Source organism: Eumetopias jubatus, unplaced genomic scaffold (genome assembly GCF_037043125.1).
Source record: "Eumetopias jubatus isolate StellerSeaLion01/CBP00866 unplaced genomic scaffold, mEumJub1_p1.0 scaffold_1, whole genome shotgun sequence".
NCBI classification, from domain to species: Eukaryota; Metazoa; Chordata; class Mammalia; order Carnivora; family Otariidae; genus Eumetopias; species Eumetopias jubatus.
The window spans coordinates 7,569,968-7,582,756 of record NW_028274807.1 but is presented as its reverse complement, the minus strand read 5'-3'; the positions used below and the strand labels follow the sequence as shown (position 1 = coordinate 7,582,756).

General features: G+C 40.1%; 1 protein-coding gene across 4 annotated transcripts in view; it reads left to right on the top strand.

Annotated features, from left to right (window-relative positions):
• The window catches only part of KCNJ15 (potassium inwardly rectifying channel subfamily J member 15), a 79,719-nt gene extending 68,665 nt beyond the window's left edge, over positions 1-11,054 (top strand). For all 4 annotated transcript variants that reach the window (XM_028095380.2, XM_088023879.1, XM_088023877.1 and 1 more), the window contains 2 exons: positions 1,307-1,406; positions 3,694-11,054. In XM_028095380.2, coding sequence (XP_027951181.1) covers positions 3,714-4,841 — 1,128 coding nt within the window. In that variant the 5' untranslated portion in view covers positions 1,307-1,406; positions 3,694-3,713 and the 3' untranslated portion in view covers positions 4,842-11,054. The remainder of the gene's footprint in view (positions 1-1,306; positions 1,407-3,693) is intronic.
• The last annotated feature ends 1,735 nt before the right edge of the window (positions 11,055-12,789 follow it).

Below are 12,789 nucleotides of genomic sequence, written 5' to 3'. Positions count from 1 at the left end.
GAAATAAATACAATTTCCAGAGACTAAAGAAAACTATAATGGTTTCTAGGGAATATTGCTTATTTGTGGGATTAGGAGAGGGGAATTTAGAGAATATCTTTTAGTGTTGTTTCCAAACTTAGCTTTTGGAAACTGCTCTTATTTCTTAACATTTTAGAAGTGAAGCCAAGTAGATTGCAGAATCACTAAGGAAAAAAAATCTAAGGTAGTGACATAAAATTATATGAAATGAATGTGTATAAACAATGAAGTAGACTTCACGAAGAAAGTCTGCTGCAGAATACAATACCGTATATTCAGAGCATATGATGAAGTGTAAATGATAAAGCATACAGGTAAGATTGATGAGTACAAAGAAGGAGATGCTGGATCTTCGCAGATGATGATTACAGTGATAATAGTTGCAGATGCAAATGGATAAGAAATCGTTTGCCAAACACTGCAAACACACTGGGGGAATCTAGTGTGCGAGAGGCTATCCAGGTTGATAACGGGGATTATTGGCATGATCAGAGAGTACTTATTGTAACTATTTACAGTAACTGGTGGATCAGAAAGGAAGTGTGAAGGGTATGTATACACCTGGGTGTAAGACAGACAAAAATGTGGAGAGATCTACAGATATATATCTTAGGAAGAAGAACTCCAGAAAAGCAGGAGGCGAAAGAACCCTTTGAATTTAGAACAGATTATGTTAAACTTTGGAGGCTAAAGAGGCATTTGTGGTGTACTGACAAGAACTCCAGTCTAGCTTTTAAAGACTTTGGACATTTTTCTTTCTGCCATGAACCATCTTTGTGATGCAGACCAGTCAACCTCCAGATTTATCTCTTTGTTTGAAAAATGCGTGTCAGATGCCTCGGGTTTGACAATATTTTCAGCTCTGATGTTCTGTGACTCAACAGTAATAATGCATTTCCACAGGCGGTAAAAATATTCTAGACTCTTCCCTTCCAATGCTCACTGTTTACTTCCTCTGCACTTCCCCTTCCTGCCTCCCTGTTTGCTGGCCAGTTGATAGTGGGCCTCAATGGGGGTGAGTTAACCCACTCTTTCCAGGGTGTTTTACTATTAAGCTCCCTCCAGAGGGTGGGAATTCTATAGGGAAGGCAGTGATTGGGGCTTCAATTTAATTCTTAAAACATTCCTTGAGCCTTTGGTCTATTCTGGGCACCATGCCAGATGATCAGGGATTGTAAGGTGAATGTTAGGGCTCTAGCCCTGGGGGGACCAGTTAAGGGTCGGTTTCACTGGGTCAGTCTCTTTGTAAACACCTGTGAACTCCACGCGTACCTCTTTCTTTCAGGCAGAAGCAGAATCTCATGTAGCCAGGTGGGTGAAGGGGAGCGAGGACGTCCCACCTGCCTTGAAGAAGACGCCTTCTGACCTGCTGAGGGAGTGACCAGGTAGTAAACAGTCTGAGGGCACAGGGCGTTGAGAGGGAGGGAAAAGGTGTTTACTCTTTGAGTGTGGTCCACCAGCCACTCTTTTCCACAATGAGATGCTAAAACCGAGACCCCCCCACCCCAGAGGTTCTAGGTCCTTGTTCCCCCTTTAAGACCACCAATCTCGGGTGGCTATTGGTGTCCTTATCTCCAACACTGGATATGCAGAAATGTAACAAAAGAGCTTTTAGCAGAAAGAGGGAAAGAATCCAGCTCATCCCAAAGCCTGGCCCATTGCCCCTTTTAAAGAGAGGTTAAAACAGAAGCTTCATGGCATTGCCTTCATGTAAACAGGGCCAAGTTTTTTAGAATCTGGCAGCCAATTGAACTTGGAGCTTCGCTCATGCCCGCAGGACACTTGTATGTCACTCACACTTGAAAACTTATGCCTCTGTTTTTATTTCAGTGGATTGAATGGCATGACTTTCTTCTAGCAGTTTCTCTCTCTCTTTCTTTTTAAAGTGCATGTGTTTACTTGTACATAAGCTGCATTTGTTTTTGGCAGTGCTCGTGATCTGAGCTTGACTAGGTGTTTGGGCATGGTGGCATGGCGTTTGGTTCCCAGTCCTTCGTGGTGGTCACTTTCCTCTTGGTTACTGAGAAGTGCCACTGAGGAGCTGATAAAGCCTATGCTCATCAGTTATATCCTGTATTTTTCTTCTAAACTGATCTCCAAATAAGTGGAATAGGCTTCAACAAGAAAATAAATTCTCAATAGCTTAGGGTGCTTCTTTGCAATGAAAATGAAAAAGTAACTTTCCTTTCCAAGAAAAAAAAAATCATTTCAAGGGCAATTCAGTAAATGACACGCTCTTAATATAACAGGAAAATTAAAAAGCACAACAACTCCCTGCATCCTCAACAAGTGTTAGCCTCTGATGGATGGTTTCAGTTTCCTTGAAAAAGTTTGCCCAGAAGATTGCTTCCAAAACTTCTATTGAGATAATGCTGCTCTAACAGCAAAGGTTATTGCATGAATCACAGACCACTGTATCCAGGTCCTTTTGAAAGAAGGAATTTTTCCTTTATCCTTAAAATGCCAATGAGGTGGGAAAAAAGATGCCAACCAGGTAGAGTTACCCTGTAATCACTCACATTATCTTTTCCAAGGAATGTAGGGTGACTGATTTCAGTCACCAGGCAGGTAGTATAAGATGCCATATGGCCTCACACCCAGCTTGTTCCGGTCTGTTGATGCAGAGGGGAGCGTTCCCTGGGACTTAGCATGGAAGTCCAGCTTCTAAGTGGGTCTGTTCTGCCACAATGTTGGGTGCCTATACTTACCTACTTGTTTTTAGCTTTTTTTCAAGAGATTCCTATGTTGGTTCTAGTCAGTTCTAAAGGAGTAAAGCAGAAATTTTGTGACATTCCTAAATGTCATACCTAATATGACATTTTGATAAGCAGCATATCAACCAACTACTAATAAAGTCTAATTATTCACTATGTGTTTGTTGTTCGTTGGTTGGTAAGTTAGTCCTTTCCAATGTCATCAAGAACTAAGAGAGGTCATGGATTCTAAATTATTCATTGGATTGGGGGGAAAATGAATTTCCGTTGCAGAGAATGTCACACAAAAGGGTAAGTTTTTAAAAGTTTTATTAATATTACCAAAGTTTTTTAAAGTTTTATTAATATTACCAAAGTTTTTAAGACAGGTATTAATATTCTCTATTGCTATATCAAAACTATCTTATAGATGGTACATTTTCGTTATATCAGTACTGACCCTATGCTCAGTCAAATTATGTTTAAATTTTCTAGAATTGGAAATCTGTGCTAGTTGACGATACATGTATATTCATAATACTCAGTGGGGTAGATGCATGTGAGTGTGATTTCATGAGAAGATTGGCATCATTTTTTGAGCATAAGGCTTTGTTTTGGCACTTTCTAGTTATTATCTCATTTAACCATCACAAAAACCTGAGGAGTAAGTTGTGTTCCCATTTTATAGATTAGGGAGCTGAGATCCAGAGAAGGTAAATAGCTTGCCCAAGGTCACACAGCAAATAAACTGGAGAGTTGGCATTTAGCCCAGGTTTGCTTGTCTCCAGTGTCCATGCTCCTCACTCCACCCTACTGTCTTCTTCAAGTACTAGTAGACTAGTCTTGCCTTCCAAATTCTCCTTTCTTATATACGTCTATATGCATTCCTACATATTTCACACGGTTATCCTATTTCTGTTCTCTGGATGTTCTACCACATGTGACAGTAAGGGAATGTCTTTCTTTGCCATTTCCTTAGGTGGTTTCAACAGCCTGACAATGGACGCCATTCACATCAGCATGTCCAGTGGTCCCCTGGTGAAGCACGCTGCAGGGGCTGGACCCAAGACCAACAGACCCCGAGTCATGTCCAAGAGTGGGCACAGCAATGTGAGAATTGACAAAGTGGATGGCATATACTTACTCTACCTTCAAGACTTGTGGACGACCGTCATTGACATGAAGTGGAGATACAAGCTCACCCTGTTTGCCGCCACATTTGTGATGACCTGGTTCCTTTTTGGAGTGATCTACTATGCCATTGCATTTATTCACGGGGATTTAGAACCGAGGGAGGATGTTTCGAATCACACCCCCTGCATCATGAAAGTGGACTCTCTCACTGGAGCGTTTCTCTTTTCCCTGGAATCCCAGACAACCATTGGCTATGGAGTCCGTTCCATCACGGAGGAATGCCCTCATGCCATTTTTCTGTTGGTTGCTCAGTTGGTCATCACAACCTTGATTGAGATCTTCATCACAGGCACCTTTCTGGCCAAGATCGCCAGACCCAAAAAGCGGGCAGAGACCATCAAGTTCAGCCACTGCGCAGTCATCACCAAGCAGAACGGGAAGTTGTGCTTGGTGATTCAGGTGGCCAACATGAGGAAGAGCCTCCTGATTCAGTGCCAGCTCTCTGGTAAACTCCTCCAGACCCACGTCACTAAAGAAGGGGAGCAGATTCTGCTCAACCAAGCCACCGTCAAATTCCATGTGGACTCCTCTTCGGAGAGCCCCTTCCTCATTTTGCCCATGACATTCTACCACGTACTGGATGAGACGAGTCCCCTGAGAGATCTCACACCCCAAAACCTGAAGGAGAAGGAGTTTGAACTTGTGGTCCTCCTCAATGCCACCGTGGAATCCACCAGCGCAGTCTGCCAGAGCCGCACATCTTATATTCCAGAGGAGATCTTCTGGGGCTTTGAATTTGTGCCTGTGGTTTCTCTCTCAAAAAATGGAAAGTATGTGGCTGATTTCAGTCAGTTTGAACAGATCCGAAAGAGCCCAGATTGCACCTTTTACTGCGCAGATTCTGAGAAGCAAAAACTTGAGGAGAAGTACAGGCAGGAGGATCAGAGGGAAAGGGAACTGAGAACTCTTTTGTTACAACAGAGCAACGTCTGATGGCAGCGGTCACCTCAGGTTTAACTCTGTGAGCTGTTTCCACATCTGAGCTCCCTTTGAATGCAAAGGTCACTGTGAAAATGAAAATGTGTGGATTCATTCTAAAAAACTATACAGACATACAAAATCCATTTTTTTTCCTTTGATCTGGCACCTAAGCAAACATTTCCACATTTGAGAAAGTTCCTTTTTAAAATGCTTTGTCTGAAGCAAACTCTCAAAATTCCTATTTTCTAAAATGGGGCTATCTTTCCAAAAACGTGGTGTAGGACAATTGAAATAATGTTGTGCTGGGTGGACAGACATTTAGCAATGCTGGTGTTGAAAGGAAATGCATTTCTATACAGGATATCAGCTATAACTTAAGGTATTTATTCAAAACAAGTATCAAAGACGTTGGGCTGAGAGTTGAAATGTGGTTCAGTATTCCTTTATGCCATTGCTTTACAACACCCTCTTTTCGAGCAGAGAAAATGTTATCTTTATTGGAAGCTATCTGGCAAGTCAAGGGGACTCTGTACTCACAAAAATAATAAAATTATAATAATTCCATTCTTACTTGTTTTCATCAGATTTAATTGTACAGAGTGAAATTGAACAAATCAGGAGTTAACAGTTGTGAAAACAGACACGAATGGAGTTGACTCTTTTGTTCACAGTAATTTTTTTTGTTGGAACCTTCTAGCCATTTTCTATTCAAAATGTAGCTCACAAACCAGCAGCATCAGCACCATCTGGGAGTTTATTAGCAATATAGACTCTCAGGCCCCACCCAGACTTAGAGAAACCAGAGACTGTAATTTCATAAGACCTCCAAGTCATTTCAGACAAATGAAAGTCTGAAAAATGTCCACTCAAGAAAGTGTTCAAGGGAACTTTCTGAAGCCACAGCACCCTCAGGGTCCCAAACCCACATGGCCTCCAGACCTGTCCTGCTTTCTTCAGCTTATTATTATGGGCCAATATTCTTGTCAGCCACTTCATTCCTTGTCTATTAAAATACCTTGTTTGCCAAGGAACTGCCACTGATATCCCAAGATTGAAAAAAGTTGCTTGAGAGTAATGGTTGTCTCACTCATGCTAAGCACATGCTTGTTGACTATCGTTAACACAAAAGGAAAATGAAGCCGCATTACAATTGGAAATTTGCTCAGATGTTGAAGTCCACAAGGTTGGATGGGACCATGAGGAACAAGAAGACCTGAGGATAATGAATTCATATACAGATGACTCCTTGAAGCATGAACGAAATTTGATAATCTGATGATATGTAAAGAATGCCCTCAGTATTTAAATAAATCTCATGCAACCGAGTGGTATGGGGTAACATTTTGCTCTTGGCAGAACTTGGGGGCCAGGAACCACATTTTGGTGGGCAAAGGATATACATGGGCGGGGATTGGCTGAATGTGCAAAAGGTGAATTCTCATTTCATTCAAACCAGGACAGACTTGTGTATTCACTCAAGAAGAATGTGACTGTAGGTAGGTAGGCACTGCATAGGCGTACACGTGAACCCACATACATGTACACACAGGCACGCACACACACATGCAGGCACATCCTGGCTTTTCGAGCATACTTGTGGAAATTGAAAGATGTTTGCAATTAAGACAGCAAGTCGTCAACAAGTGTGCTCACATATGCTTTGTTCTATAAAAATGGGGACACAGGGGCTCAGAGAAAAAGGGGAAATTAATCTGGATTCGGGTTATCAGTGAAATGATGCTATGGATTACAGAAAATGTGGTCATATCTTTATGCTACCACATTTTCAAATGTCCTTCCGTAGAAGAGAAGATGTAGCTGAAACCTCTGACCTGGAGCCAAACATCTAACACAGATGTAAGAATAACAGGGGTAAAGTTAGTTCTAGAAGTTTAAGGGGCAATTTCAATGCACAAGAGGCTTTTTCTTTTATTATTCAGAAATGTTTTCTCTCTTTCTGTTGATAATTTAATGACAGATTGTTTTAATTTCTTTAAAAAATTACATTAGTTTAGTTAGACATTAGCTCTTTTAGTTATTATATGTGGTTTTTTTATTGTCTATTGTGCTATAATCGACAGGAAAATAATGCCACAGGCATGTTTACAGGTTTTCTGTTGCACTATTAAATTCTTTACACAGGATTTACATCAGTACTAATTTGAATGTGATCAAGATTAGGAATCTTGCATACTTACATTGTATTTGATACACTGATGTAGTGTGAGATGGAGAAATCTTTTGTTTATTCATTTAGTATATCTATTTCAGCCAAATCTGGAGGACTTGATCACTTGATCTTTTGCAGTATACACAAAACAAATATGCAGTATCTTAAAAGCCAATACTTGTACAAGTCAATAAACCATACTGTAATATAATATTCTGTAAATAGTTCTAAACTTGCATCTGGTTTGAAAGTTAGCATTTCCTTACTTATTATTACTTTGTACACAATACTCTGGTGTTAACATACTAACAAAAGATGTTAGGTGGCAAACTTATTTGATTAAATCTGGATAGTCTTTTGACTGAAACAGATTTATGCTCAACACCTAAGAAGTAATCAAACTAATGGAATGTTGTTGACCCAAAAAGGCTTTTGCATTTTGAAACTTTTCCAACGCATCAGGCCTTCTCAGTGAGACCATTCAAAAATGTCATGTTCCGTTTGAAAAACCACAAAGTAAATAGCAGTAAATCAGTGTAATCCGCAAGCTGTGTCTTATTTCAATAAGAAAATATACTGTACGTGCGTGGTATCTGGTAGTCAATGGTCCCAGACAGCATAGCCAAGATTCACTCATTGATCCTCCCAAGGAGCCACCTTTGGAGTTGGGGTGGAGTCGCACATTGGTTCCCTTTCTCATGCAGAGGGATATTAACAGCGCCAGACGAGACTCCAGAAATGTAAAATAACTGGCTAAAAGTGAAAAATGCCATGAACAAGTGGACCAGGTTTTGAGATGACTCTAAACAATGATTCATTTGACTTTTTTTTAATTGAATTTTCTATTTTAATTAATGGTGATTTTGATACCATTAAATGTAAATTAAAATCTATAAATAAGTGACACTTCTACTCCTGTATGAGTCTTTCTCTCTTCCTTGGATCCTCAGCACTCAGATCATCTGGAGAAAGAAGGAAAGAGAGACAAAAAGCAAAGAAGGCCCTAGGCCTTTGCATTGGTAGCTCAGTAAAGGATCATCCTCACCTTCGGGCTTGGTTCTGTATTTTGTCACTATAGTCAAAGGGTCAGACATTTGACCGTGTGGCAGCATGAAGACTGCTAGTCTCTCAATCTTGGTTTTTCATTCTTGCTAGACTTTTCTTTGCCTGCTAAACATTTGAAGCAAGTAATTTTGAATGCAGGTTGTTTTATCAAAGCTTGCTGGGATGGTATTTTTTAAATGAAATGTTAGTATTTCAAGTCCTGATTTCCATGTTCTGTGGCGTGCACTCGAATTCCAGCATTTGACTCTAGATAGGTCCAAGATGCACTTAGTTTTCTTCCTCTGGGAAGACACACTTGAATGTCTAAAGTTTAACATTTCACTCCTAATTGATTAATTACCTACATTTAAACCTCTGTAAACTTCAGTTTATCTTTCATCAGAATGGGCTGCTCACCCCTCCTCGGGCCTGTGGACAGCAATTTTCTTAGCCTTTAAGAAACACTGATGGCTTAAGTCCAACTTTTTCCCCGAAATTTTCTGCTAAATACTTAATGAAAAAGAAACAGGAGGCAGAAATAAGGCTTCAGCCAGTTCATCTCATCTTCATCTTCTGTCAGTTCTGCTGAGCTCAATTTCCTTTCTATTTAACACGTGCTTCACTGGCTCTTCTTCATCTTTGTTATCTACTCTATTAAGTCAAATTATCCTGTGGGTTAAAAAGAGTTAACTCAGATTAGTAATTTGGGGATATTTAGATGGCCAAAATTTGGGGACAGGGATTTTTATTTTTCAATTGGTATGTTGCTGGTGTATAAGAAATAGAAAACCAAGGGGCACCTGGGTGGCTCAGTTGGTTAAGCATCTGCCTTCAGCTCAGGTCATGATCCCAGGGTCCTGGGATTGAGCCCCACATCAGGCTCCCTGTTCGGCGGGAAGCCTGCTTCTATCTCTCTCCCCCTGCTTGTGTTCCTTCTTTCTCTCTCTGTCTCTGTCAAATAAATAAATAAAATCTTAAAAAAAGAAAAAAAATAGAAAACCAAGAGACAGCTGGTAATTGCAGTTTATAGTTAATTCCTAAATTACAATAATTGATTGTGGAAGTCAAAGGACATAATTGACATAGGAGTATAAAAGCCAAACATGTCATATGTGTAGGTAAATCCATATAACTCTGAATAGTAATGATAATACCAGAGTGAAGAATGCCAGGCATGCTGTGTCTACAGGATGTGTCTCGTATTTAATGATTTTTGTCCTTCATCCTGTATGGACTTTATTAAGATGTTGTAAATGTTCTGTATTCATTTTTCCCCAAAAAAATTACAAAACTGCACAGCCAATTAGAAAAATCTTTCAAACTTAATGTCTTGTATTTTTATTTGCTAAATCTGACAGCCCTGCAGAGAGTACTCACTTAATCCCAAGCTATGCCCATCGCTAGAAGAGCAACAAACAAACGTCCCTTCATTTGGAAGCAACAGGTTTCATACAACAGGCAACAAAGAAAGGGAGTATTCCAGAAGGATATTTCCCTGGTTTGCCCCATTAGTAAAAGTAAATTTCAGCAAAACCTGAAACATTCTGTGTAACCCTGATACATTCTGTGCAGTGCAAAATGGCATGTTCTTCGAGGCTGTCTATCAAGGAAAGGCCTAGAATGGTGGGTTCAAAGTCCTCTGCCACATGGCATACAGGAATCCTGGTTCCCAATCCCCATCAGAGAATCAGGCTGATGGTTAGGGTGGATTCCCAATGAAAGCCAAAGATGGAGAAGTCAACCGAAGAGTCCATCACCAAGCTTTTGCTTAGTAGCTCCCACTTCATGATGGTGTACTTCACTGCACCGGGGGCTTATCTTCATTCAAGGTCAAACCATATCTAGTATCCAGGCATTCCCAGCCCCTGAAGATACCCAGTTTCACCCCTCAAAAATGTAAAGGTAGAACCCACTCAAAATTAGACTCCAAGGAAGGTACCACAATTGATTAGAGAGTACCTATTCCCTAAAATAATAACAATAACAATAATAATAATATAATAAATCAGAAGTTGTTGACTCTCAGCAAGGAAATATGACCTCTTAGCTTATCATTACTATTATTGTTATTATTGCAAATGTCCTTAATATTATGGAAAAAGTAAAAAACTTCCAAGAAGGTGATTGGAGGGGAATTCAAAGGAGTGATTTTTTTCATTCACTGTAATTTAACTATGTTCTTTCATCTGCAATCAAATCTTAAGATTAAGGATGTTGTATTAAATCAAATCATTACAGGAAGTATGACTATATCAGGGGCTTTTTACAAAAACAAACTTCCAGATCACCAGAGGAAGCTGTGTTTGTGTGCTGACAGAGTATTAAATAGCAAGCAGGACAGGAAGGCAGGATAACAGCCAACTTGGATCTATTTTGGAAGAATTATTTCTGTAGGGTGTCATGGAATTGTAAGTTACAAAAAGTATGCTTTGGTAAACAGACATCTCCATTCCAAAAGGACCCACTCCAAAATACCACTTAATCAAATTCACGATAATATTATGGAGATCAAAATTCCAAATAACATGCAGATTTTACAAGCTAACAGTCCCACTACTTATAAACCCTGGCAGCATGTGCATAGCAAAATCTTGATTACACCTCAGTCTCTTGCTACATACAGCACTATTCTGATTGCTATACTGTGCCACAAGATGAGTGTCCTGCTTCCCTCTGACTTTTGAACGGGTTTTATGCTTGGATTTGCCTAAGCAGAATCATGACTTGCATTTCTTAATATTGAGTTACTATTGGTAGATGTTGGAAATCTCACACTAACAGATACGTATGTTATGCTGTATGTATGACATATGCTATGTCACCACCAAGCCCAATCAGACTATGACCAATCAGCTTGAAATATGTACTTTCATGTTCTACAAACCTGCACCTCTATTCATCAAGGCATTTCTTGTTTTTATAGGTATCTCCTCCTTTTCCTGTTTATATAATGAATCCATCTACTCTGTGAAACAATAGCAAATACAATAAAGCTCATTTTACGGTCTTGAGTTTCTTTGTATTTCATTGGAATGGTAATGGTGTCACAGTGGCCTTCTAGTAGAGAGGAATCAGAGCTCAGAGACTGTTTCCAATGACAGCAACTACAATAATTTGGGGCTGAGTAGGTTCTAAAACCTTGTAGAGATGGGATTATCTGTCAGGGACTGAAAGAATGTATTTTTCCTTCCATTTTAATCAAAGAAAAGGAAATGAGACCCTGTCTCATCTCTTTCTTTTTCCTTAATGCTCTAGCAATCATTTCATTTTCGTCACTGATTAAGGAATAGAGTAACTATTCAACAACATCCTTTCGGCACCTCATCCCTTACCAAAGTCCTTCATGTTCCATTGCTTTTTTACTTTGATGGATTAAAACAAAGAAAACACATGGTTACGTAACCCTTAAAGGCATCAGTCTGGGTGTAACTATGGAACAACACAACTATTTAAAAGCCACACAGCCGAGATAGGCACTGGGGACAGCTGTTGTCCTGGGAGCACCTTGCTGAGGAAACCATACACACACACAACAGAATAGCAGCCATAGCTCCAAGCCTACAACAAGTGTCTCTTTGGAACCTTATCTTTTGGAATCTTGGCTCATCCACTGCAATGTTCTCAGTGGTGGCAAGACTCTGTTCTTTGAGCGAGAATGTGACAGGTGGAAATAAAGAAGGCTGGTGCCTATAGTAAGAAGTCAAATTTGAGGATGCTGTCTGGGCAAGAAAACAGAATGTTTTCCAAAAACTGCACAGTAATTTGGAACACAATAATGAGGCTTGGGAGCAGGAAACATTTCATTAATTTCAATTTGCACTGAATTTCTCCGACCCATATTTTTTTCTACCCCATTATCTCAAGAATCTGCTTGCCCTTGTAGGGTCACCTTGGCCAAGAATTGAGCTCTCCATGTCCAAGACATAAGATAGCCTTCACCACACTATATCCCTGGGGCAGTGAATATGGGCATTTGTCACAGCAGCGCGGGAAGCCTTGCTTCTGGGCTAGAAACAAGGCATCCTGGCAGCTGTCATTTCTCTTCTCAGAAATCCTGGGTTTTGGTAACCTGCCTTCAAAAATGTCAGACAAACAAGTTTAAGGGTTTAATGTTTCATGCAAAAGTCCATGCAAAAGTCCTGGAAATTCTTATTCATTTGAGTTGTTTTGCCAAATTTTCTATATCTTTACTTGAATTTAACATATCCCTTATAGGGCCTAGCCTGTAGTATATCTGAGGGTCCCAAATGTGTTTTCACCCAAGGACCACTCTCTGTACTTCTTAGTTAGCCTTTCTGAGTCTGTCAGAAACTCTTGCTCTTGACAGCACACATTCCGAAAAACTCCCTTTACATGTGATTTAAAGATCTACCATAAGTCTGCTACAAACAACAGACTCACAGTTTTACACCAATATAGCACATTGTGTGCTTTTCCTTACCTCTCCACCCAGTGCATCTGGCTGACCTGCTACATGTGAAGCATGTTGTAGCATGTTCTATTGCCAGTACCCTTCTTCTGCTCATACAACACATACACACACACACACACACACACACACACACACATGCTTCAAGACTTCTGGCCACATGTTGAATTTGCAGAGGACAAAACCATACTACGCTTGTAGGGTTCTGAACACTTCAACAATGTCGAACATTTACTAGTCCATTATATACCTAGTGTGAAGGAGGTGGGACATGTCTGATCATCTCTACTTTACAAGAGAAGGACTGTTCACCGAGG